Here is a 23,829-nt window from a genome sequence, read left to right on the forward strand (position 1 = left end):
CACACCAAGATCCAAACTGGAAAATGCAAACAAAATGAAACTTGGAGCTTAAATAATTTTTTAAAAATTAATTCAATTTAATAATCTCAGGTCACATGACTGAGACCTGGGATTTAACATGATTTTGAGGTGAGGTCCATTTAAGTTCTAATTAAAAGCAAAAGTGATTTAATTTTGTAAACTATGATGGAGCAGAAAATTGCAGCTGAGAGAGGGAGCTGGGCACAGCTGAACACACTGAAATTGTATGTCCTGATGCTATATAAGAATCCTGAGTTGGCTGGTTAATCCACTTACCTGTGGTTGTCTGTACTTTGTAGATACCAGATATAAAGCCACAGTCTAAGACTAGCATTTTAGAAGTAATTTTGACACATTCCTACAGTTAACCCACTGGGTCCAATCCTTTCAATGGGAAGAGGGGCCCATGTACTTTAAGGGCTTGTATTCACTAGGAAATTTAATCATATCTAAACATGATTTTTAATTTTGAGTTAGGTGACAACAACTGACCAGCAAGGATAAATCATGTTCCCCATTGTCAGCTATTGATGGGTAAACCCTACAAGCAGGATACGTCTGTACTGACTGCATTGCGTTAAGTAACTCAACTGTTAAAAATCAAGTTTAAATGCAATTAAATTTCTAGGGAAGATAAGGATGAAATTCACCATTGTGCAGAGACCCAGCACTAGGCCTATGCGCTATTTTCATCCCACTTAAGCCCTTGAAATAAGATTTAAGCAAGACAGGGCCTTGTGCTGACCCTTTATTCAGGATGAACTTGACACTAATAAAATTGGTCTCATAAGAAAATCCATGTACATTTTTCAGTAGAGTAGAGCTGTGCAAGGCTGCTTGATGCTGTCTGCCTGTATTTACAGTTCTCTCTCCGAGAACAAGCAGTTTCAATTATAATCCAACAAGGAAGATACAAGTACAAAAAAGTGTTATGGTTGGGTACATTTATTTTGAATAATAAACTTGCACATTTCATGTGGCTCAGACACCTGCTGAGTTGCCCCCAGGATTGCAAGGGTCAGGCACCTCTTGCTCAAAATATAGGTCAGATGATCAGCCTCTTGGAGCTTGTCAGAAGCCTCATGAGGAAAACTTGCAAGCGTAGCACTGTGTGGTGATCACAAGGGGAGATGCTCATGATCACATTTAAATCAGTATATAGTTATACTAGGCCCAGCTGAATAATAATCTTATGGGCTGCTGTGACGACTATTTAACTGGTTTCAGAGTAGCAGCTGTGCTAGTCTGTATCTTCAAAAAGAACAGGAGTACTTGTGGTGCCCTAGAGACTAACAAATGTATTTGAGCATAAGCTTTCATGGGTTACAGCCCACGTCATCGGATGCATGCAGTGGAAAATACAAGAGGATGATTTTATATACACAGAGAACATGAAACAATGGGTGTTACCATGCACACTTATAAGAGAGTGAGCAGTTAAGGTGAGCTTTACCAGCAGGAGAGAAAAAACGCAAAAAAACCTTTTGTAGTGATAATCAAGATGGGCCATTTCCATCAGTTGACAAGAATGTGTGAGGAACAGTAGGGGGGAAAAATAAACATGGGCAAATAGTTTTACTTTGTGTAATGACACATCCACTCCCAGTCTTTATTCAAGCCTAAGTTAACGGTGTCCAGTTTGCAAATTAATTCCAATTCAGCAGTCTCTTGTTGGAGTCTGTTTTTGAAGTTTTTTTGTTGTAATATTGCAACTTTTAGGTCTGTAATCGAGTGACCAGAGAGATTGAAGTGTTCTCCAACTGGTTTTTGAACGTTATAATTATTGATGTCTGATTTGTGTCCATTTATTCTTTTACATAGAGACTGTCTGGTTTGGCCAGTGTACATGGCAGAGGGGCATTGCTGGCACATATCACATTGGTAGATGAGCAGGTGAACGAACCTCTGATAGTGTGGCTGATGTGATTAGGCCCTATGATGGTGTCCCCTGAATAGATATGTTTCAGAGTAACAGCCGTGTTAGTCTGTATTTGCAAAAAGAAAGGGAGTACTTGTGGCACCTTAGAGACTAATCAATTTATTTGAGCATAAGCTTTCGTGAGCTACAGCTCACTTCATTGGATGCATCATGCATGTAGCTCACGAAAGCTTATGCTCAAATAAATTGGTTAGTCTCTAAGGTGCCACAAGTACTCCTTTTCTTTTTCCTGAATAGATATGTGGACACAGTTGGCAACGGGCTTTGTTGCAAGGATAGGTTCCTGGGTTAGTGTTTTTGTTGTGTGGTGTGTGGTTGCTGGTGAGTATTTCCTTCAGGCTGGGGGGCTGTCTGTAAGTAAGTCCTTGCCTAATCACGTAAAACAATAAATGGACACAAATCAGATGTCAAGAATTATAACATTCAAAAACCAGTCGGAGAACACTTCAATCTCTCTGGTCACTCAATTACAGACCTAAAAGTCGCAATTCTTCAACAAAAAAACCTTCAAAACCAGACTCTAACGAGAGACTGCTGAATTGGAACTAATTTGCAAACTGGACACCATTAACTTAGGCTTGAATAAAGACTGGGAGTGGATGTGTCATTACACAAAGTAAAACTATTTCCCCATGTTTATTTCTGCCCCCTACCATTCCTCTCACGTTCTTGTCAACTGCTGGAAATGGCCCATCTTGATTATCACTACAAAAGGGTTTTATTCCCTCTCCTGCTGGTAATAGCTCACCTTACCTGATCACTCTCATTACAGTGTGTATGGTAACACCCATTGTTTCATGTTCTCTGTGTATATAAATCTCCCCACTTTATTTTCCACTGCATGCACCCGATGAAGTGAGCTGTAGCTCACGAAAGCTTATGCTCAGATAAATTGGTTAGTCTCTAAGGTGCCACAAGTACTCCTGTTCTTTTTGACTATTTAACTATGTAAATAATATTTTCTTGAAGAATCATGCAGTGTTCCTTATATAATCCCTCCCCCCAACAGAACATTGATGGCCATGAGATGGTATCCTCAAATGGGGACCAAAGCTGAATCAAACAATTTGAGCAACCCAAGAAGCCCAAAATCCCATCTATTTCTTGGCATTTATTTCTTTAACAGAGCTGGTAGTGTACCTTAAGGAGCTTTGCTCAGACATACACATTAAGCCCAAGTTCAGGGGCAGCTATTTTTCCCTCCTTGGTGAAATCGTCTATGGGGAGGCCTTTAATTTTCTTTAACCAGGCCTTCCTGCACTCTTTTTGCTGGTCTGCTATATATTTTGTTCGGTGAGCTTGATACTCAACAGCTGTAGCTTCTTCATACATTTTCATCTGCTTCACTGTCAGAAGCCTGAACCCAGTATTCATCCGGTAAGGATTTGTGGTTTGTAAGAAGAAGGGACTTTCTCTCCGGATCCCTGCTTCAATTTTAGTTTGTGCGATCATCATGCGTGTTGGTTGGATGGATTCAGATGAGCTTGTGAAGTGGCCAATCAACTGAGCCCCACCCTCAGATCGGGAAGTGGCTCTGCCATGGCCAGTATGAACCTTCTTCTCTTCTGGCAAGCTGCAGCATGACTTGGAGCGTACAATCACGGGAGCAGGAATGAAAGAGTGGACTGCGGACCCATGCAAAGAGTTCTTCAAGTTGAGCTGCAATCTTTTGGTTTCAAAGGGTGTGGAAATTCTTTTCATAATCAGAGAGCCACTGGCAGATTTAATGTGTCTGAGTTGGGTTGACTGATCCTTTTTCTCTTGCTTAGGGATTTTGTATGTCTTCTCTTTAGGGCGTTCCTGGAGGAGCAGCGAAGGTCCCCAGACATCCCTGATTTTTGTATGGTGCATCATATTGGAGCTGACTTGGTCCTGCTTGTAGGCGTGCTGCAGCGTGCTGACAGTCAGGAGGATCTGGTCAGGAGAAATGGGACAATGCAGGCCTCGTTTCTTTATACGCTGTAAAGAGGCCTTAGCGTTTTCAGCAAGTGAAGATGCATGGACTGGAGAGTTGTAGCCAGATTCACTATCTATTTCCAAAAATAAACATGAAGAAAAGAAAAAATTATCTAACTATATATATCTGTATATATGGAAGTGATTTTACAGTGAGGCTGCTGGTGGTGGTGGTAGCCTGTTCGATCCTTCTTCGAGAGATGGAGTCCCCAAAGGGGGCTGATGATGGGCACTAAAGGGAAAGTCCTGGTGACTGAGTTTCCATGTTTACCCACAGAACAAGCACAGCATGAGGAGCAGCAGAACAAGCTTCCCCAACGCTGTCCGGTCTGATGTGTGTCCATCCTGAGGGTAGCAGAGGACCCTCTTTATGGGTTCAGTCACCATCATTCTTTGACCTGACTGCCAACAGTGGTGACAATTCTATGTTAGTTATCTATAGCGTGCCAGTTGCAATAGTCTGTAGATGCTAAATTTATGACACTGGGTGGACAATTGTTTGTGGGTACTCTGACACCTGTCCTGGTTTCCTTGAAGTCATGGTTTCTAATGGGAGTAGAATTGGGTCTCATGACAGGGATACCAGGAAGTGAACTCAAAATGCTAAGTCAGTTTCCAACATAAGCCGCTGAACAACAATCAGATGGTAACAACTTTTGGCCATTATATATCTGCACTAAGTTAGAATTGGAAAGCTCAAGGTGAACAAGGCATGGAGCTTCTGATGTCTGAACATTTTGGAGAGTGGTCTCTGTTGTGTGATGGGCACTTGAAGTGGGCCAATCACCATCTTTCATCATCATTCCAAGATTATCTGATTATGCCCAAAGTTAAGAAATGCTAGGGATTTTTAAAATGAGAAATATAGCAATATAGAGCACACAGCATTAGGGACTCTGTTCTTGCCAGGTATAGGTAAATGTTGAGCATTAACATGTAAGTAATCTGCAGGTAGAGATGGGCCTGATGCAAACCCCAGATCCAAACACCTCTGAATAGTAAGGATCAGATCCTCAGCTAGCGTAAAGTGGTGTCACTCCGTTGACTTCAGTGGAGCTGTGCCAATTTACACCAGCTGAAGATCTTGTCCTGGGGAAGTTTGAAATCCAAATCCAGACATGGATTCAAATCTTCCTGTTAATTTTTAATAAATAGAAGTGGGATTTATTTTCGTGACTTTTCTGTAGTTTTTACATTGCTGGCTCTAGATCTTTTGCGTCTTGTTCAGGTTTTCCTATTTATGAACCCTTTCTCTGTTTCTATTTCTATTTACGAAGCCCATTTCACATGCTTTAACCTATTACTAGTATTGTCTTTTCGCCCTCTCCTTACCCCACTTCATCCTAACCTACCTTTCTCTGTATGTCCATAGTCTAGGTAGCTTACCAACATGTCCACTGCTTCTCTTTTCTGTCCTCAGAGTCTTTGGGATTCAGTTATAATCCCCAACCAGTTCTGAATTTAAAACTCATCTGCCAGTACATAACATGCCATTGGCTTCTCTAATTTACTGTGTTAGCCAACGAAGCACTCATTGGAGTGGGAATAGTCACTGTAAGGTTTCTCTTTATCACAGCTCATTCCTCCAGTGAGAAAACCATTAAGAGCCATATTCTGCTCTCAGCTACAGCTGCCATTGAGAACAGAATTTGATCCAATACATTGCATAGGAAATATGGAGCCTATGGGAACATCGTGAAGGGCTGTATCCAGCCTAGATCTATTCTAAAAAATAAAGCCCCAACCAACACTCGGGTCTGCCCAGACAAAATTAAAATACACTAATACAAACAATACAACAGAGAAGAAAAATGATTTCCATCAGATCACCAAGGAGCACACCTGTGATCTCTGGATTATTTTGTCAAATTTCAACGTCAACCACCTTGCTGGCTGCCTCAGCCATGTTGGAACAAAATGTATTTACAAAGTGACTTCTTGAGCAAACTAATATTGGCATTTAAATAGTAGCTAACCATTTCTTCTGAGAGCTTGTGTGTGGAAACCCTCTCCTTCCCTCCCCAGAGAAAGTTACTTTTTTAAGTAGATCAAAGTGACTTTGAAATGTAAAAGGAAATATAAAGTGTAGCAATAATTGCATAGAGGAAGAAATGGGACCAAATATTACAGAACTTTTCTAGGCTTCAGTTAGAAGAGATCACTTGTCTTCAATGTCTGTTCATCTGCCTGACCTAAAACAGTCTCATAATCATTGCAGGCCCCAAAGAGATCCACTTACCCAGTGCAGACTCTAGATCAAACTTCTCATTTACTGCAGGCCTCTTACCCAGAGCATATTACCCCTTACCATATAATCTGTCTATCTGTAATATGTCTAATGCAACCATCATGATAGCGTCTAGCCACCAAGATCTCTTACCGGATTCAGACAAGCTTTGTGGTGTTACTGCACCATATGTTTGACCTGAGTCCTCTGAATCACTGCTATAGACCTGTCGTCTCCCAGGAAGAGAGAATCTTTTCTTCTGGTCCGGCTTTATATCAAGGCAACCCATGCTCCTTTGCAAAGTCTGACTTGGCCAGGGAGCAGGTGCCTTCACAAATTCATAGCGGAGACCTGCAAGAGAGGGAAGTGGATTAATCCTGTAGCATTAAGATTTTAAAGCTAATTGTCTTTTATCTATGAAGGTCGTCATTATGTATTTTTTGAGTCTTCTGGCTTTCGGTTACTATTTTGTTTCTAGTTCCAACTTCTAAAGTTAGTGAGCCATGGTTGACTGAAAAATATCTAGAAATGTTTGAGAAGCTAAAAGCATCAGAGAAGCTTGGAAGATAACGAGAGCTCCATGCCTCCTTGCTGGGACAGATTCAAATCTTGGTTATGCTGGTGTAAATCCATAGATTCTACAATCACTGACTGTGAGGATTTACACTGGTTGTAACAGAGGTTGGAATCTGGTTCATTCCCTCTCTATTGCTTGTCTCCTTGTAACGCATGGGTCTTCAGACAGGTGAATGGCTGTGTTGGGTGTTAATGCCACATGACTGTTTTAACAATCCTAAGTAGCTGAGATGGCCCTGCATTTATGACATTAAGACATTTAATGGTCTTGCACTAAAGGACTAAAATGGAATCTAAGCTGTGAATTTCTTCACAATGTTTTTATTCTAATGACTATTTTAGGACTCAAAGACACAAGCTTCGCAGTGTCTCAGACGTGCTGCTCTGTGATATAGAGCACAAGCTCAGAGTTGCAGGTTTCTGCATCACAATTTGGATTCAGTAGCCACCCACAGGGTATGTCTACACTACGAAATTAGGTCAAATTTATAGAAGTCGGTTTTTTAGAAATCGGTTTTATATATTTGAGTGTGTGTGTGTCCCCACAGAAAATGCTCTAAGTGCATTAAGTGCATTAATTCGGCGGAGTGCTTCCACAGTACCGAGGCTAGAGTCGACTTCTGGAGTATTGTACTGTGGGTAGCTATCCCACTGTTCCCGCAGTCTCCACTGCCCATTGGAATTCCAGGTTGAAATCCCAATGCCTGATGGGGCTAAAACATTGTCACAGGTGGTTCTGGGTACATATCGTCAGGCCCCCATTCCGTCCCTCTCTCCCTCCGTGAAAGCAAGGGCAGACAATCGTTTTGCGCCTTTTTTCCTAAGTTACCTGTGCAGACACCATACCACGGCAAGCATGGAGCCCGTTCAGGTAACCGTCACCGTATGTCTCCTGGGTGCTGGCAGACGTGGTACTGCATTGCTATACAGCAGTATCAACCCATTGCCTTGTGGCAGCAGATGGTACAGTACGACTGGTAGCCATCATCGTCATGTCCAAGGTGCTCCTGGCCACGTCGGCCAGGAGTGCCTGGGCAGACATGGGTGCAGGGACTAAATCTGGAGTGACTTGACCAGATCATTCTCTTTAGTCCTGTAGTCAGTCCTGTTGAACCATCTTATGGTGAGTAGGCAGGCGATACGGATTGCTAGCAGTCCTACTGTACCATCTTCTGCCAGGCAGGCAAGAGATGAGGATGGCTAGCAGTCCTACTGCACCGTCTTCTGCCGAGCAGCCATGAGATGTGGATGGCTTGCAGTCTTTCTGCACCGTCTGCTGCCAGCCAAAGATGTAAAAGATAGATGGAGTGGATCAAAGCAAGAAATAGACCAGATTTGTTTTGTACTCATTTGCTTCTCCCCCTCCCCCGTCTAGGGGACTCATTCCTCTAGGTCACACTGCAGTCACTCACAGAGAAGGTGCAGCAAGGTAAATCTAGCCACGTATCAATCAGAGGCCAGACCAACCTCCTTGTTCCAATAAGAACAATTACTTAGGGCACCATTTCTTATTGGAACCCTCCGTGAAGTCCTGCCTGAAATACTCATTGATGTAAAGCCACCCCCTTTGTTGATTTTAATTCCCTGTAAGCCAACCCTGTAAGCCATGTCGTCAGTCGCCCCTCCCTCCGTCAGAGCAACGGCAGACAATCGTTCCGCGCCTTTTTTCTGTGCAGACGCCATACCAAGGCAAGCATGGAAGCTGCTCAGCTCACTTTGGCAATTAGGAGCACATTAAACACCACATGCATTATCCAGCAGTATATGCAGCACCAGAACCTGGCAGAGCGATATTGGGAGAGGAGGCAACGTCAGCGCGGTCACGTGAGTGATCAGGAAATGGACACAGATTTCTCTGAAAGCATGGGCCCTGCCAATGCATGCATCATGGTGCTAATGGGGCAGGTTCATGCTGTGGAACGCCGATTCTGGGCTCGGGAAACAAGCACAGACTGGTGGGACCTCATAGTGTTGCAGGTCTGGGACAATTCCCAGTGGCTGCGAAACTTTTGCATGCGTAAGGGCACTTTCATGGAACTTTGTGACTTGCTTTCCCCTGCCCTGAAGCGCATGAATACCAAGATGAGAGCAGCCCTCACAGTTGAGAAGCGAGTGGCGATAGCCCTGTGGAAGCTTGCAACGCCAGACAGCTACCGGTCAGTTGGGAATCAATTTGGAGTGGGCATATCTACTCTTGGGGCTGCTGTGATGCAAGTAGCCCACGCAATCAAAGATCTGCTGATATCAAGGGTAGTGACCCTGGGAAATGTGCAGGTCATAGTGGATGGCTTTGCTGCAATGGGATTCCCTAACTGTGGTGGGGCCATAGACGGAACCCATATCCCTATCTTGGCACCGGAGCACCAAGCCGCCGAGTACATAAACCGCAAGGGGTACTTTTCAATAGTGCTGCAAGCTCTGGTGGATCACAAGGGACGTTTCACCAACATCAAACATGGGATGGCCGGGAAAGGTACATGACGCTCACATCTTCAGGAACTCTGGTCTGTTTCAAAAGTTGCAGGAAGGGACTTTATTTCCAGACCAGAAAATAACTGTTGGGGATGTTGAAATGCCTATAGTTATCCTTGGGGACCCAGCCTACCCCTTAATGCCATGGCTCATGAAGCCGTACACAGGCAGCCTGGACAGTAGTCAGGAGCTGTTCAACTACAGGCTGAGCAAGTGCAGAATGGTGGTAGAATGTGCATTTGGACATTTAAAGGCGCGCTGGCGCAGTTTACTGACTCGCTTAGACCTCAGCGAAACCAATATTCCCACTGTTATTACTTTTTGCTGTGCGCTCCACAGTATCTGTGAGAGTAAGGGGGAGACGTTTATGGCGGGGTGGGAGGTTGAGGCAAATCGCCTGGCTGCTGGTTACGCGCAGCCAGACACCAGGGCGGTTAGAAGAGCACAGGAGGGCGCGGTACGCATCAGAGAAGCTTTGAAAACCAGTTTCATGACTGGCCAGGCTACGGTGTGAAAGTTCTGTTTGTTTCTCCTTGATAAAACCCCCCGCCCCTTGGTTCACTCTACTTCCCTGCAAGCTAACCACTCTCCCCTCCTCCCTTTAATCATTGCTTGCAGAGGCAATAAAGTCATTTTTGCTTCACATTCATGCATTCTTTATTCATTCATCACACAAATAGGGGGATGACTACCAAGGTAGCCCAGGAGGGGTGGTGGAGAAGGGAAGGAAAATGCCACACAGCACTTCAAAAGTTTACAACTTTAAAATTTATTGAATGCCAGCCTTCTGTTTTTTGGGCAATCCTCTGTGGTGGAGTGGCTGGTTGGCCGGAGGCCCCCCCCCCCCACCGTGTTCTTGGGCGTCTGGGTGTGGAGGCTATGGAACTTGGGGAGGAGGGCGGTTGGTTACACAGGGGCTGTAGTGGCAGTCTGTGCTCCAGCTGCCTTTGCTGCAGCTCAGCCATACACTGGAGCATACTGGTTTGGTCCTCTAGCAGCCTCAGCATTGAATCCTGCCTCCTCTCATCACGCTGTTGCCACATTTGAGCTTCAGCCCTCTCTTCAGCCTGCCACTTACTCTCTTCAGCCCGCCACCTCTCCTCCTGGTCATTTTGTGCTTTCCTGCACTCTGACATTATTTGCCTCCACACATTCGTCTGTGCTCTGTCAGTGCGGGAGGACAGCATGAGCTCAGAGAACATTTCATCACGAGTGCGTTTTTTTTTTTTTTTTTTTTTTGTTTCTAATCTTCACTAGCCTCTGGGAAGGAGAAGATCCTGTGATCATTGAAACATATGCAGCTGGTGGAGAAAAAAAAAGGGACAGCGGTATTTAAAAAGACACATTTTATAAAACAGTGGCTACACTCTTTCAGAGTAAACCTTGCTGTTAACATTACATACATAGCACATGTGCTTTCGTTACAAGGTCGCATTTTGCCTCCCCCCACTGCATGGCTACCCCCTCAACCCTCCCCCCTCCCCGTGGCTAACAGCGGGGAACATTTCTGTTCAGCCACAAGCAAACAGCCCAGCAGGGACGGGCACCTCTGAGTGTCCCCTGAAGAAAAGCACCCTATTTCAACCAAGTGACCATGAATGATATCTCATTCTCCTGAGGATAACAAAGAGAGACAAAGAACGGATGTTGTTTGAACGCCAGCAAACATACACTGCAATGCTTTGTTGTACAATGATTCCCGAGTACGTGTTACTGGCCTGGAGTGGTAAAGTGTCCTAGCATGGAGGACGCAACAAGGCTGCCCTCCCCAGAAACCTTTTGCAAAGGCTTTGGGAGTACATCCAGGAGAGCCACAAATGCCAGGGCAAATGAATCCTTTCACATGCTTGCTTTTAAACCATGTATAGTATTTTGAAAGGTACACTCACCGGAGGTCCCTTCTCTGCCTGCCGGGTCCAGGAGGCAGCCTTGGGTGGGTTCGGGGGGTACTGGCTCCAGGTCCATGGTGAGAAACAGTTCCTGGCTGTCGGGAAAACCGGTTTCTCCGCTTGCTTGCTGTGAGCTATCTACAACCTCATCATCATCATCATCATCTTCTTTGTCCCCCAAAACCTGCTTCCGTGTTGCCTCCATCTCCATTGAAGGAGTCAAACAACACGGCTGGGGTAGTGGTGGCTGAACCCCCTAAAATGGCATGCAGCTCATCATAGAAGCGGCATGTTTGGGGCTCTGACCCGGAGCGGCCGTTCACCTCTCTGGTTTTCTGGTAGGCTTGCCTCAGCTCCTTAAGTTTCATGCGGCACTGCTTCGGGTCCCTGTTATGGCCTCTGTCCTTCATGCCCTGGGAGATTTTGACAAAGGTTTTGGCATTTCGAAAACTGGACCGGAGTTCTGATAGCACGGATTCCTCTCCCCAAATAGCGATCGGATCCCACACCTCCCGTTCAGTCCATGCTGGAGCTCTTTTGTGATTCTGGGATTCCATCATGGTCACCTCTGCTGATGAGCTCTGCATGGTCACCTGCAGCTTGCCACGCTGGCCAAACAGGAAATGAGATTCAAAAGTTCGCGGTTCTTTTCCTGTCTACCTGGCCAGTGCATCTGAGTTGAGAGTGCTGTCCAGAGCGGTCACAATGGAGCACTCTGGGATAGCTCCCGGAGGCCAATACTGTTGAATTGTGTCCACAGTACCCCAAATTCGACCCGGCAAGGCCGATTTAAGCGCTAATCCACTTGTCAGGGATGGAGTAAGGAAATCGATTTTAAGAGCCCTTTAAGTCGAAATAAAGGGCTTCATCGTGTGGACGGGTGCAGGTTTACATCCATTTAACGCTGCTAAATTCAACCTAAAGTCCTAGTGTAGACCAGGGCATAGACTCAGACTGCATCGGAATGTTACAGTTTGAAGAGTGCAAACCTGTTGGATTTAATCTTCATCTTGGTTGTGAAGTCTAATCACAGATGCTGCTTAGACTTATACTGTGGGGGGGGGGGGATTTTAAAATAAGTAATAATTTGTGCACCACTCAGCAGGTACTTAAGCATATGCCTAACTTTAAGCACATGAGTAATCCCACTGACTTCAGTGAGAGTACTCACATACTTAAAATTAGACACTTGAATAGCTTGCTGAATTAAGGCCTCAATTTTCTGTTGCACCCTGCTTCTCACAGGATCCTAAAGGGCCTTACAAAATATATACATCGCTAAAATGCAGCAGCCGTCTAGCACACATCCCTGGACAATGGTGGGGGACTGGGCTAGGACAGTGGGTACCTGAAAATATTTCCTAACTCATTTTCTAAACTGACTAGATTTCAGGTTGGGGCTGCCCCTTTAACACAGTGCACTGCAAGAGATGTATACAGTACCTAACGGTGTCCCGCAATCCCTTGTTGACCGACGGCGAATCAAGTATGCCAACATTATCTGGTCCTCATCTGGTTTCTCCTTGGAATAAAGTGTCTTCCTGTGGCTGGCAACATCATGTTTCACATGCCGAGAGTGAACATATGGATAGGGCAGCATTCTGACCCTGATTTCATTGTGCTTTTCCTTAGCCTTTGTTACTTCCTCTCTGTCAGCCTGTAGCGTGTAGTCCCACTCTACGTCCTCAAACTGGAACATCAATATGCTGCTCAGAGCATTGATCACCATCCTAGGAAGGGAAGAGGAACAGTGCTAAGAAACACACCTTGTAATAATGGTGTAGCAGTTACCTGTTGTGCCAGATTGCTTGCGTGCACTGGTGCAGATGCTGAGGTGCATAACTAGAATTGAAGTTGCAATTGCTTGGTTGGGGAAAAGAAAATGAGCAGTGTTTAGATTGTTGCCAGCCCTGATGATCATCTGATCATTGCCAGCTCGTTCCAATTAATGTAAACTGAATGTAAAGAACACTGTTGAGTTCGTGCATTGCTAGATACAACTGGGAATAATGGGATGAAATCAGTGATGAGCTGCCAAAATGTTAATAACTGGTTCCCTCCCTATAAAAAGTTCTGATTTAAGGGATGTGCCTCTGGCCTGCCCCCTTTCACCCCCCCGGCTCCATTCTGCCCCCCGGGCTCTGTCCTGCCCCCCTGCCCTCCAGGCCCATTCTCCATCCCAGGTGCCTGCTGGTGGTGCAGGAGTCCTGTAGCCCTTGCACCAGTGAGGTCGCTCCCATCATGGGGGGCGGGGGCTCCCTGCAGGCAAAGGCTGCCATCTGCCCGACTCCCCACTGTGGGATGTGAGCGTCCCTGAGTGGCAGAGGCCAGACAGCCCCACAGCGCAGGAGCGGGAGAGACTGTGGGGGGGCTCGCCCCAGCATGCCCAAGGCAGCCCCCAGCCATGGCACCAGCTGCCCTTGCCCAGCTCCTGGGGCAGAGGAGGCTGCTGCTGCCAGAGGCCTGACTCCGCGGCGCTACGCGGCGCCCAGTCACATGATGCCTGATCTCCCTGCCCAGCGCAGCCGGTCGCACTTCCTGGGCCGGGCAGGAAGCAGCATGGAGCTCAGGCTGCTGAGTGAGGCGGCATCGGATTGGCCTCTGCGCGCGGGGCCCCAGAGCGGCTGCCTGGATGGCTGCGCAGCGCAGGTACCAGCCGCAGCGCGGCCCCTGCCCCAAGACAGGATGCGGGGCCCTGCAGCCCTTCCCTAGCCTCGCGCCCCCCAAACGGTGCTGCTCCATGCACCCCCCTCTAGCACCGAGCCTCTTCTCCATCCAGGGCTGGCTCTAGGATTTTTGCCGCCGCAAGCAAAAAAATTTTTGGCCGCCGCCCGCTTTTTTTCATGACCTCCCTGCCCCTGGCTCCGCCCCTTCCCCAAATCCCCAGCCCCACCTCCTCCCCCGGGCATGCTGCATTCCCCTCCCCCCGTTGCTTCCTGCGGCTTCCCTCTCAACCTCCCGCCCTTGCTCACCTCCACTCTGCCTGCTCCCCTGAACACACCGCCTCCCCCCCATCAGGCGAGGGAGAGGCAGGAAGTAACTGGGCAGGGGGTTAGAGGAACCACTCTCTGCCCCAGCTCACCACCGCTCCACCGCTGCCGCCTCCCCGGAGCGCACCGCCGCTTGGCTTCTCCCTCCCTCCCAGGCTTGCCGCGCCAAACAGCTGTTTGGCGCGCAGCAAGCCTGGAAGGGAGGGGGCGAGGAGAAGCGGAGCGGTGGCGGCGCACTCAGGGGAGCAGGCGGAGGTGGAGCGGAGGTGAGTTGGGGTGGCGAGGGCACATTTCTAGGGGCAGCATGGCCGGCGCCGGAATGCCACCCCTAGAAATGTGCCACCCCGAGCACCTTCTTGTTGGTGCCTAGAGCCGGCCCTGTCTCCAACAGCCCCCTTCTATAACACTGAGCCCTACACCATGCACCCTCCCTAGTTCCGCGAGTCGGGGCCCCCTTGGCCTGGGGGGCTGCCCTAGCCGAACCCCAGCCTGGCTGGGACTTTCTGGGGTGGCGACTGCCTACCCAGCCCCTCCCGTTCCCCATCCCCTGACCGCCCCCCCAGAACCTCCGCCCCCTCCAACCGCTCCCTGCTCCTTATCCAACCCCTCCTCCCAGCCCAGGCCCCTTACCATGCTGCTCAGGGCAGCGTGTATGGATGCCGCGCGGCCCGCTGGAGCTCGCAGCCCCACCCCCTTACCATGCCGCTCAAAGCGGCAGACACTGCAGAGCTGCCCAGGAGCGGTCCAGATCGCTGGCGCTGGCTCTGCATGCTGAGGCTCTGCGAGAGGGGGGAAGACGGTGGAGGGGCTGGGGAGCCCTAACAACCAGTTCTAAAATGGCTTCTAAATTTAACAACCGGTTCGCGTGAACCAGTGTGAACCGGCTCCTGCTCACCACTGGATGAAATCATGAAAAGGACAAATGTTCTGACTGTTAGGCTGTGAAATAGCTCCCAAGAGAAATGGTAGTTGTCCTGTTGTTAGGGACCCTTGAATCGGGGTGAAAACACACTGGGAACACACTGGAGGGAACAAGCCTACTCTTGTCTAGAAGGATGGATGTGATGAGTAGGCCTTTTCAATCTCTTACATTTATGAAAATGCAGTAGAACACTGGCGTGTTAAGAGCACACGTGGGCCTGATCCTGAACCCACCCAAACTCTGAGGAAATTCAGATAGCAATCTTGATCCCACTTTATAGCTTTGCCCCATCTCTAAAATGGGCCTGAATCTAAACATCAGGATGAATATCCAATGTTTTGGGGAAGTTTGGATTGAAATCCAAACCAAAACACCACACCTACGTAATAGAATAACATATTGCAGTGATCCATAGTCAACAAATCAGCAGAATCCTCTAAAAAACCCCCACTTGTTAGGGCTGTAAAAAGGACATGATTTCTTGAGCAACATAGTCTGTCTAACTGGCTCAGAGTCTGAGTGCAACTGCTATTACCCACCTATTTTCTACAATGCAGAAGGACACCACAGGGTCACCTCTGCTATTGGCCCTCATCACCTTCAGGCAGGTCCCAGTCAGGAAGTTAAATATACGTATTTTTCCATCAGCGCAGCCACTGATGACTCGGAGATACAGAAACGCCAGATACAGGACTTCCCTGAAAACAAAACACCGGAGCATAAGCACATTCTTTATTCCTACATGAGAAGATTGAAGTAACAATGTTCTTTCTTGGATGGTGAGTGAAGCAGGTCCATCTCTGCCTACAGGGTAGATGAGAGAACTAGTCAGGTTTAAAAGAGGCTGGGGAGGATGAAAGTCACCCAGAAAATTCCTCCCTAATCATTGCTGCCTTTGGAATGGAGAGATGGCCAAAATTATGAAGTCCAGACAATTTGCTGGTCATGCTCAAAAGATGAACGAAGCAGTCATTCGTAGCAACCACTGTGTTTAAGACCAGTCGCGGCATATTAGCTTTGCCAGTAGGCATTTTCAATCACATCTCTTCCTTTAAATAACCACTGAAAGTAAATGCAAACAGTATGGTGATGTAGTCTTATCACAGCACAGTTAAAATCACAAAATGTCATGATATGCAAAGGGAATGGTTTCCACAACAAAACTAATGTCTCCATGTTTCACATATGCACTATCTTCTGTTAGTCTTTTCTGCCAAAATAAGTAGCTTAACGTGCTGCTGAATATATATTAGAGGTTCCTGAAATTTTGATGCATCTGGATCCCATTTAATCTTAAATCATCCCTGCTTCCATGTCAATAACAAAGAGAAGGGAATTATCTTGTTTTCCTGAACTCCTTGACTCACAGTGGATCATTTGCCCCTGGACTGGGATAAGAGCCACCTCAAGTTTAGGTGGATTGAATCCTAGATGTTAGCATTCATCATGGCTGGGATCATTTGCATCTAAAGTCTTTACAGTTTACTTCCAGAAGGCATAAGATCTGAATTAGTTTTTCTGCCAAAGAATTGTGTTTTGTTTATTCTGTTTTTTCACCTGCACTCACGTCATACTAACTATAGGCAGGATTAGTATTGCCACCTATTTTTAAGTTTGCCTAACACTTCCTGTTATAAGACCCACTTTCCAATGGCCTTTAACTCTATCTAACCGTAACTGCGCTGAAATTTGCCATGTTGGGTGTCTGGCTCACGTTGGATGTTTTTGGGAAATTTCAGTCAAAATGATTTAGATGTTTCGATAACAAGGCAAAGGAAAAACACATTGTTTTTCTCCTTATTAAAAATGCTGTGACCTTTTATTGAACAACTCTTGTATCAACAGGCTTTGGAGCGAGACTTGAAATTTGGCAATAGTACATATATGAGTATGTACTAAAATGCTGTATCATAATGCATACGCATAAGAGGACTGATTTAAGGTTGCACAGGCAACCTTCATTTTGGCATACCCTAATTTTGGAGGTTTTGCCTTTGCAACCTTAATAATGTTTCTTGAAGGTATATTATCATCATGGGTGAAATCCTGGCCATATTGGAAATCAATGGCAAAACACCCATTCTCTTCAGTAGGGCCAGGATTTCACCCCATGTATTTAGTCCATCAGTGCTTTTCTGTACACTTGAGGACCTCTTCATCACCATATATAATATCATACATAATAGTTTTCCCAAATGTCTAGCTTTATTGTGTCATGGGACAACATTGAATGCTGCTATTCCCTTGTGAAGGTACGAGTCATGCAAGATACACAGTCCTAGGACTTCAATTCCATCTGTTCTGCGGGGGATTCCTTACTCGGGAGTCACTGTTCCACTGAATAACAGTGAATTCCTGTAAAACAAAAACCCCTGCAGGACAGGGAAAATTTTAAAGTGTTAGGACTGTGAATTAACACATTCTATGTAGACATATTCCTAAGCAGGTAACAGAGTTCACTTTATTTATATTCAGAGCTATAGGAAACATGTAGACATTTGTTATCTGTGGATTCCAACATGTGAATGATACCTACTGTGGGTGCCTGAAAGCCATTAGACATCTCTTATGTTTTCCCACCATGCTCCATCCCAGGACAAATCCATCAGAGCTTCCTGTCACTAGATGCCATTGATCAAAGGCCAGGCATTTTACTGGGCCTTGGTGCCCTTCTAAGGTCTGAAACATGAAAGAGCCACGTGTCACATAGTGTAACATACTATAAGAATTTTGGGCATACACATAGCCCCAATCAATCTCATGTTACAATACTGCCCGCCTATGCTTTATAGTGGATTCTGTAAAGGGTTACAATAAGCCTTTTGGTAATAGTTTTGATTCAGTAGTCACTGTAAGTAAAACATGCCAGGCTCACTCTTGGTGGCCAGACACTAATGTGAACTTATTCATTCATTGGCCAGAATCACTGTGTGTACTATGTGTAGGGCCATATCAAATTCACAACTACGAAAAACGTGTCACGGACCATGAAATCTGGTCTTCCCCTGTGAAATCTGGTATTTTGTGTGTTTTTAGCCTCCCTGTGAAATCTGTATAATATAGATCAGAGTTTCTCAGATTGGGGGTCCTGACCCAAAAGGGAGTTGCAGGGCGGGTCACAGGGTTATTTTAGGGAGGTTGCAGTATTGCCACCTTTACTTCTGTGCTGACTTCAGAGCTGGGTGGCCGGAGAGTGGTGGCTGTTGGCTGGGTGCCCAGCTCTGAAGGCAGAACCCCACCAGCAGCAGTGCAGAAGTAAGGGTGGCAACCCCATACCATACCATCCTTACTTCTGTGTGGCTGCTGGCGCTGCCCTCAGAGCTGGGTGCCCAGCCTGCAGCCACCGCTCTCCGGCCCCCCAGCTCTGAAGGCAGCACCACCGCCAGCAGCAGCGCAGAAGAAGGGAAAGCAGTACCGCAACCCCCCTCCACACACGCACACGCCCAGTAACCTCGCGATCCCCCCACTCCTTTTTGGGTCAGGACCCCTGACAGTTACAACACCATGAAATTTCAGATTTAAATAGCTGAAATAATGAAATGTATTATTTTTAAAATCCTATAACCATGAAATTGACCAAAATGGACCGTCAATTTGGTAGGGCCCTCACTATGTGCATGTTATTATTGCAGCTGAGAATTAAACTGAGACCTTTAGGGTCTGTTAAGTGAATAATCAACCAGGGAAGACAATATGAAACTGCCCCTAACCAAGCTAGTAGGAGCCGTATGTAAACTTGGGTCATCTAGAAATGGAATATCTTACCCTCGATAAACATCTGTACATGCAATTCCATCAGACTTTTTTCCATCAATAGAAACTGCTTTTCGCCTCTCAAAGAACAGGAGATACACTGGTATGACTGAAATCAAACTGGCTCTGATCTTTAAATTACAGTGCAGCTGTCTGGATATCCCTAATCTTTATAAACTGTTTTTGTTTCTGCTAGAAACAAATTTCATTTCTTAGTCTAACTATGCGTCATCCCCAGCCCTGAAATACAGCTATTATCCAGAAAATCCCTGCTTGTGAACGTTCACCCAAACAAAAGCTCAATCATATAAATATCTGCAAACAGCAAAAAATTAAAGATCAGATCAACTGTCAATTTTTAATTTGGTGAATTGTTTGCCAATAGGCTCTTACACAGGTCAGCCATCACTAATTCTGTTGATCATCGGTTACCAGTTTCATACTTTTTTCTTTCTTTCTTTTTAAAAAACGCCTTTGGTGTAAACAAAAAACCATGACTAGCTGGGGTGAACAGATACGTAAAGGGTTTTTATAAAGAGGACAGTGATCAATTGTTCTCCATGTTCACCAAGGGAATCAGAGACTCATAGAGGTTAGAAGGGACCACAAGGCTCTATCTAGTCTAACCCCCGCAAGAGTTCAGCTGTCCAGATTGGCTTAGCTTGCAGCAAGGCAGATTTAGGTAATTAGGAAAAACTTTCTAACTAAGAATAGTTGAGCATTGGAACAGGTTACCTGGGGAGGTTATGGCATCCCATCAATGGAGGATTTTAAGAACAGTCTAGATGAATATCTGTCAGGGATGGTTTAGGTAAACTTAATCCTGCCTCAGTGCAGGGGAATAGACTAGATGATCAGGTCCCTTCCAACCCTCCATTTCTATGATTCAGTGTGTAGTAGAGAAAGAGAGAGCCTACTGTAAGATCTGAGGCTGTGAATCAAAGTCAGGCCATGTATTAAAGCAGATGTTTGCAAGTTCACTGTCCAGTACATGAATTTGACAAAGTTGTTGCTAGTGTACTAGGCTCTAGATATTTGCATAAATATATTCCAGCTAGTACAAATACATCCCCATCTAGTTTAAGATGGTTTGACAAAACAATGAATAGGGATGTTTTGTTCAAGATATTGGGAACCAGGGGAGATAACAAACAGATGTCATGAAACACATAAGATGGTGCGTAAGATGTTTTTTCCAGTTATTTGTCTCAGTCTATAAATGTCAGGGTACCTTGCCTTAATCCTTTGTCTAGCCAAGGGGGCAGCAGAGAGTCCTGCTTGCTGACTGAGCTGAGTCCATTGTAATGGGCCTGCATATGTTAGGGTACCCATAGACATAGATCCAGGGAGCTAGTCCTGTGCTTTGTTGACAGTAAACCTGGCTGAGCTCCTTCGCCACTGAACTGAGTCAGTGGTCTTTCTAGGTAGTACTATCGAGGTCTGCTGGGCCAGCTAGCTGCACAGAGCTGGGACTGCACACAGAGAGAAAACACCCAAATACGTTTCCAGAGCACGCTATGATTAGGAAGAAACATACCTTGATCAACACGCACGTATCAGCGTGCCACACTTTCACCAACCCTTTTTCGCAACCGCTCACAATGTGGGTGTTGTTGATTTTAGCTGTCCAAATGGCATCTTTGTGTTTTAAAGTTTTGATGCATCGCCCGGTGTTTAAATCCCACACTGTTAGAAGTGGGAAGGAGAAACATAAATAATGTCCACATTTATTTGTCTGTATCGCTCTGCAAAATGCGAATACAAATTCTTATTTGAGTCCACAGTTGTACCTAAAGGCCTCAGCTGAGTTCAGAGCCCCCTTGTGCTAGGTGCTGCATGGAGACAAACCCTGCCCTGAAGCGTTCACAAACCAAATAGAGAAAGCAATGGAGTATCATTATAACCACAGTTGAGAACCTAAGGTCACCACAGGAAGTCTATAGCAGAGCTGAGGACTGAATCCAGGTGTCTCAAGTCCCATTGCCATAACCATAACGCCATTCATATTGTATAAAACCACCCTAATAGGAGTTGCATGCGTGGCCATTGCTTGCAGAGCAAACTAAGCTCCATTGTGAGAGTTTGAAATCCACCCCCTGGTTTCTACACTGGTTGTCAGGGTCACACATTGTCTGTGCTATAAATATACATATTGGGCCACTTTCCCTGCTGGTCTAAGCCAATCCAAACCCCTTTGCTGTTACCACTGGGATTTGGAATGCGGCTGGCGGTGGCCCCCCATCAAAGCCTTGGGGCTATTTCGGCAATTGCTTGCTCACCTTTGACCATGCAATCTCTTGCTCCTGACACAATCCTGTTTTTGTACATGTCCAGGCAAGTGATGGTCCCCGTGTGACCGTTAAGGATCTTCACACAAGCCCCAGTGAATATATTCCAGCATCTGCAAAGTAAAGACCAAGAAGGGGAGAATCCTGTGATTCATTAATTGTTAATTATTGACTTATTTGTTATTATTGCCAGCTAATGGGCCTGGTTCTTCTCGCACATACACTGGTGTAAGTCAGGAGTAATTCCACTGAGGTCAATGAAGTAACACTGAGAAAAGCCTGATGTAAGGGCAGTAGAATCAGTCCCTAATATTTAGATACCTGATCTTATATTTTGTTCCGGTGGCCCCAGGGCTGTCATGGTCATATACATCTGGATTGCTTCTCTGGCTACCCAGCAATGGCTACCTCTGGCCTCCAAATGTAACAATCCTTCGAACAGCCCCATTTCCATCAAGCAGCTGCCAAGAAGACTTACAGCCGCTTCACTGAGAAAACCCAAGCACATGGATATAGCAAAGACCATCCCATGCTGAAGCAGGTGGGAGACAAAGACTCCATATCTGTGTAGACTCTTTCCCCTCCTATTACACTGATGTGGCCTTTGAAACAGGCCCTGCCATTGTCATCCCAGAGCTGGAGAACCTGACTTGGGTCTCCGCTTGTGGGCATAATGCAGGGCTATTGTGGCAGCAGATTATTAGTATCCTGAAATTAGTAACACTGGAATGCGTTACCTAGGGAGGTGGTGGAATCTCCTTCCTTAGATATTTTTAAGGTCAGGCTTGACAAAGCCCTGGCTGGGATGATTTAGTTGGTGTTGGTCCGGCTTTGAGCAGGGGGTTGGACTAGATGACCTCCTGAGGTCCCTTCCAACCCTGATATTCTATGATTCTATGATCCTAAGAATTAGTGACAGAGATGACATAAGACTTCCCATTCCCCAACTTCAACGAGGACATGTATCCTGACCTACACCAGTGTATGCCTTTGCATAGTATAAAGCTGCCTCTATACTTTCTTCCAAGTGCACTGGAAAGTGGTCAGATACCATGGGAATGAGTTGGTATCAAAATGATGGGAAGATTTAAAAAAAGCCTCCCAAACTTCAGGGGTGAACTCCTAGCCCTATTGAACTGAGTGGGAGTTTTGGTATGGACTTCAACAGGGCCAGGATTTCACCGCAGGTGCTAATCAGAAACATATCTCAATGTCTCTGGTTTAGAAATATCACAACAATCAGTTTTCCTGGAGTACTTTGCTACTTCTTCTTCCAGTACTTGATGAAACGGGGAAGCCCAGAGGGGAAATGTCCTGCATGAGCAAGGGAATACGCTAGGATATCTATGATGTGTTTTTCTTATCTCATTATTACAGTCAGAAAATGGGGGGAGGGGAGGATTCTAGAAAAAATGCCCAATGTTGGGTTTGGTTTCGGGTTTTATGCTTAAAATTTCCTTTCAATAGATCATTGCAACCTGGATCACTCTGTCCAGTGACCCTTGTATCAGCACTGCTCACCTGATGCTGAGATCAAAGCTGGCACTCAGCACAAACCCTTTCTTCTCGTTGAGGAACACTGCCTTGATGCTCCCTGCATGGCCACTGATCACAGGTGGCACTTCCTTCAGCTCCAACACGTTAAGGAACCTGACTTTGCGGTCCGCTGAGCCAATGGCAAGTAAGTTCCCACCACTGTAGTGGATTACCCTGTGTGGATCTGACCTGGGTAAGCAAGCAGAGACTGAGGAGAGCATCTGCCAAAGCATTACAGGGCTAGCCAGGAAAGCACTGTAAGTTGTTATTTACAGGCACCTGTATTTTGCTCAATGCCATGGTATCTCAGCTCAGTGAACAGAATTGAGGGGCCATCCTGGAAAGGTACATGGAACCCCTCAAGGTACCAGCGGGAGGGCTGCTGACAGGGCCGTCTTTACCCATACGCAAAGTACGCAGCTACGTGGGGCACCAAATTTCCTGGTGCTGCTCCAGCTGCTGTTCCGCCTCTTCCCCATGGCCTCTGCCCCTGCTCCGCTCCCACCCCCACTCCATCATTGCCCTGAGGACTGCACCAGGGGTCAGGTGCCCTGCACTCACCGGGCAGCAGGACGTGGAGCGACCCAGCCCCAGCCCGCTTCGCTCTGTCAGCTCCTGTTGGGGGGCGGTTCCCCCCTGCCCCCCAAACCTGCTCCTGCACACCCACCCCCCAACGAAGGCCTGGGGCCAGCCCACCTACACACACACACACACACACCACCCACCCTCCCCCGCAGGGAGGCTGCGTAGGGCACCAAAATGGCTAGGGATGGCTCTGGTTGCTGAGACCCAAGGTTTCAGCTGATGTTTGTATACAGATAATAAATCATAGAGGGGAAGGGGATGAGACCCACTGGGGACTGTTGACCCCACTATTTCATAAATTGAGGCACTATAATGCCTTTATACAAGGGCATGTTTGGTGGTCAGGGTTCCCCAGACATTGTTTTTTTAAATGCCAATTCTTGCAGCAACAATGTATTGAAATATACATATTTCAGGTTTTGCTTATACACATGTCCACACATACTGAGACACATATCCTGTGATACACACACACACACAACTGGGACACAGCCTCACACACACACCAAGACTCACATAGGCTGATACGATTGCCTCCTCCCCCCCTTCACACCCTCACACTCACAAACTGACTTGCACACACAGTGATCTGGATCCTCATATAAACACGCTGACACATATGTGCATACAGTCAGAGGGGAGTCTTCTCCTTTAGATCATGTGGCCGGAGCATAA

At 46.4% G+C, this 23,829-nt stretch overlaps 1 protein-coding gene across 3 annotated transcripts in view; it reads right to left on the bottom strand.

The window, feature by feature from the left end:
- Positions 1–2,989: 2,989 nt before the first annotated feature.
- The window catches only part of FBXW10B (F-box and WD repeat domain containing 10B), a 35,652-nt gene continuing 14,812 nt past the window's right edge, over positions 2,990–23,829 (bottom strand). The window contains exons 7-14 of one of the 3 annotated variants that reach the window (XM_073310601.2): positions 22,555–22,758; positions 21,025–21,146; positions 20,283–20,431; positions 17,529–17,671; positions 15,532–15,690; positions 12,524–12,810; positions 6,297–6,494; positions 2,990–3,990 (exon numbers count right to left, since the gene is read on the bottom strand). In XM_073310601.2, coding sequence (XP_073166702.2) covers positions 3,116–3,990; positions 6,297–6,494; positions 12,524–12,810; positions 15,532–15,690; positions 17,529–17,671; positions 20,283–20,431; positions 21,025–21,146; positions 22,555–22,758 — 2,137 coding nt within the window. In that variant the 3' untranslated portion in view covers positions 2,990–3,115. Of the gene's footprint in view, positions 3,991–6,296; positions 6,495–9,883; positions 10,493–11,080; positions 11,689–12,523; positions 12,811–15,531; positions 15,691–17,528; positions 17,672–20,282; positions 20,432–21,024; positions 21,147–22,554; positions 22,759–23,829 lie in introns of those variants that run through there. The other 2 variants (XR_012154787.2, XR_012154786.2) reach the window with 2 other exon arrangements.

This window comes from Lepidochelys kempii, chromosome 14, assembly GCF_965140285.1.
Source record: "Lepidochelys kempii isolate rLepKem1 chromosome 14, rLepKem1.hap1, whole genome shotgun sequence".
In the NCBI taxonomy this organism is placed as follows: domain Eukaryota; kingdom Metazoa; phylum Chordata; order Testudines; family Cheloniidae; genus Lepidochelys; species Lepidochelys kempii.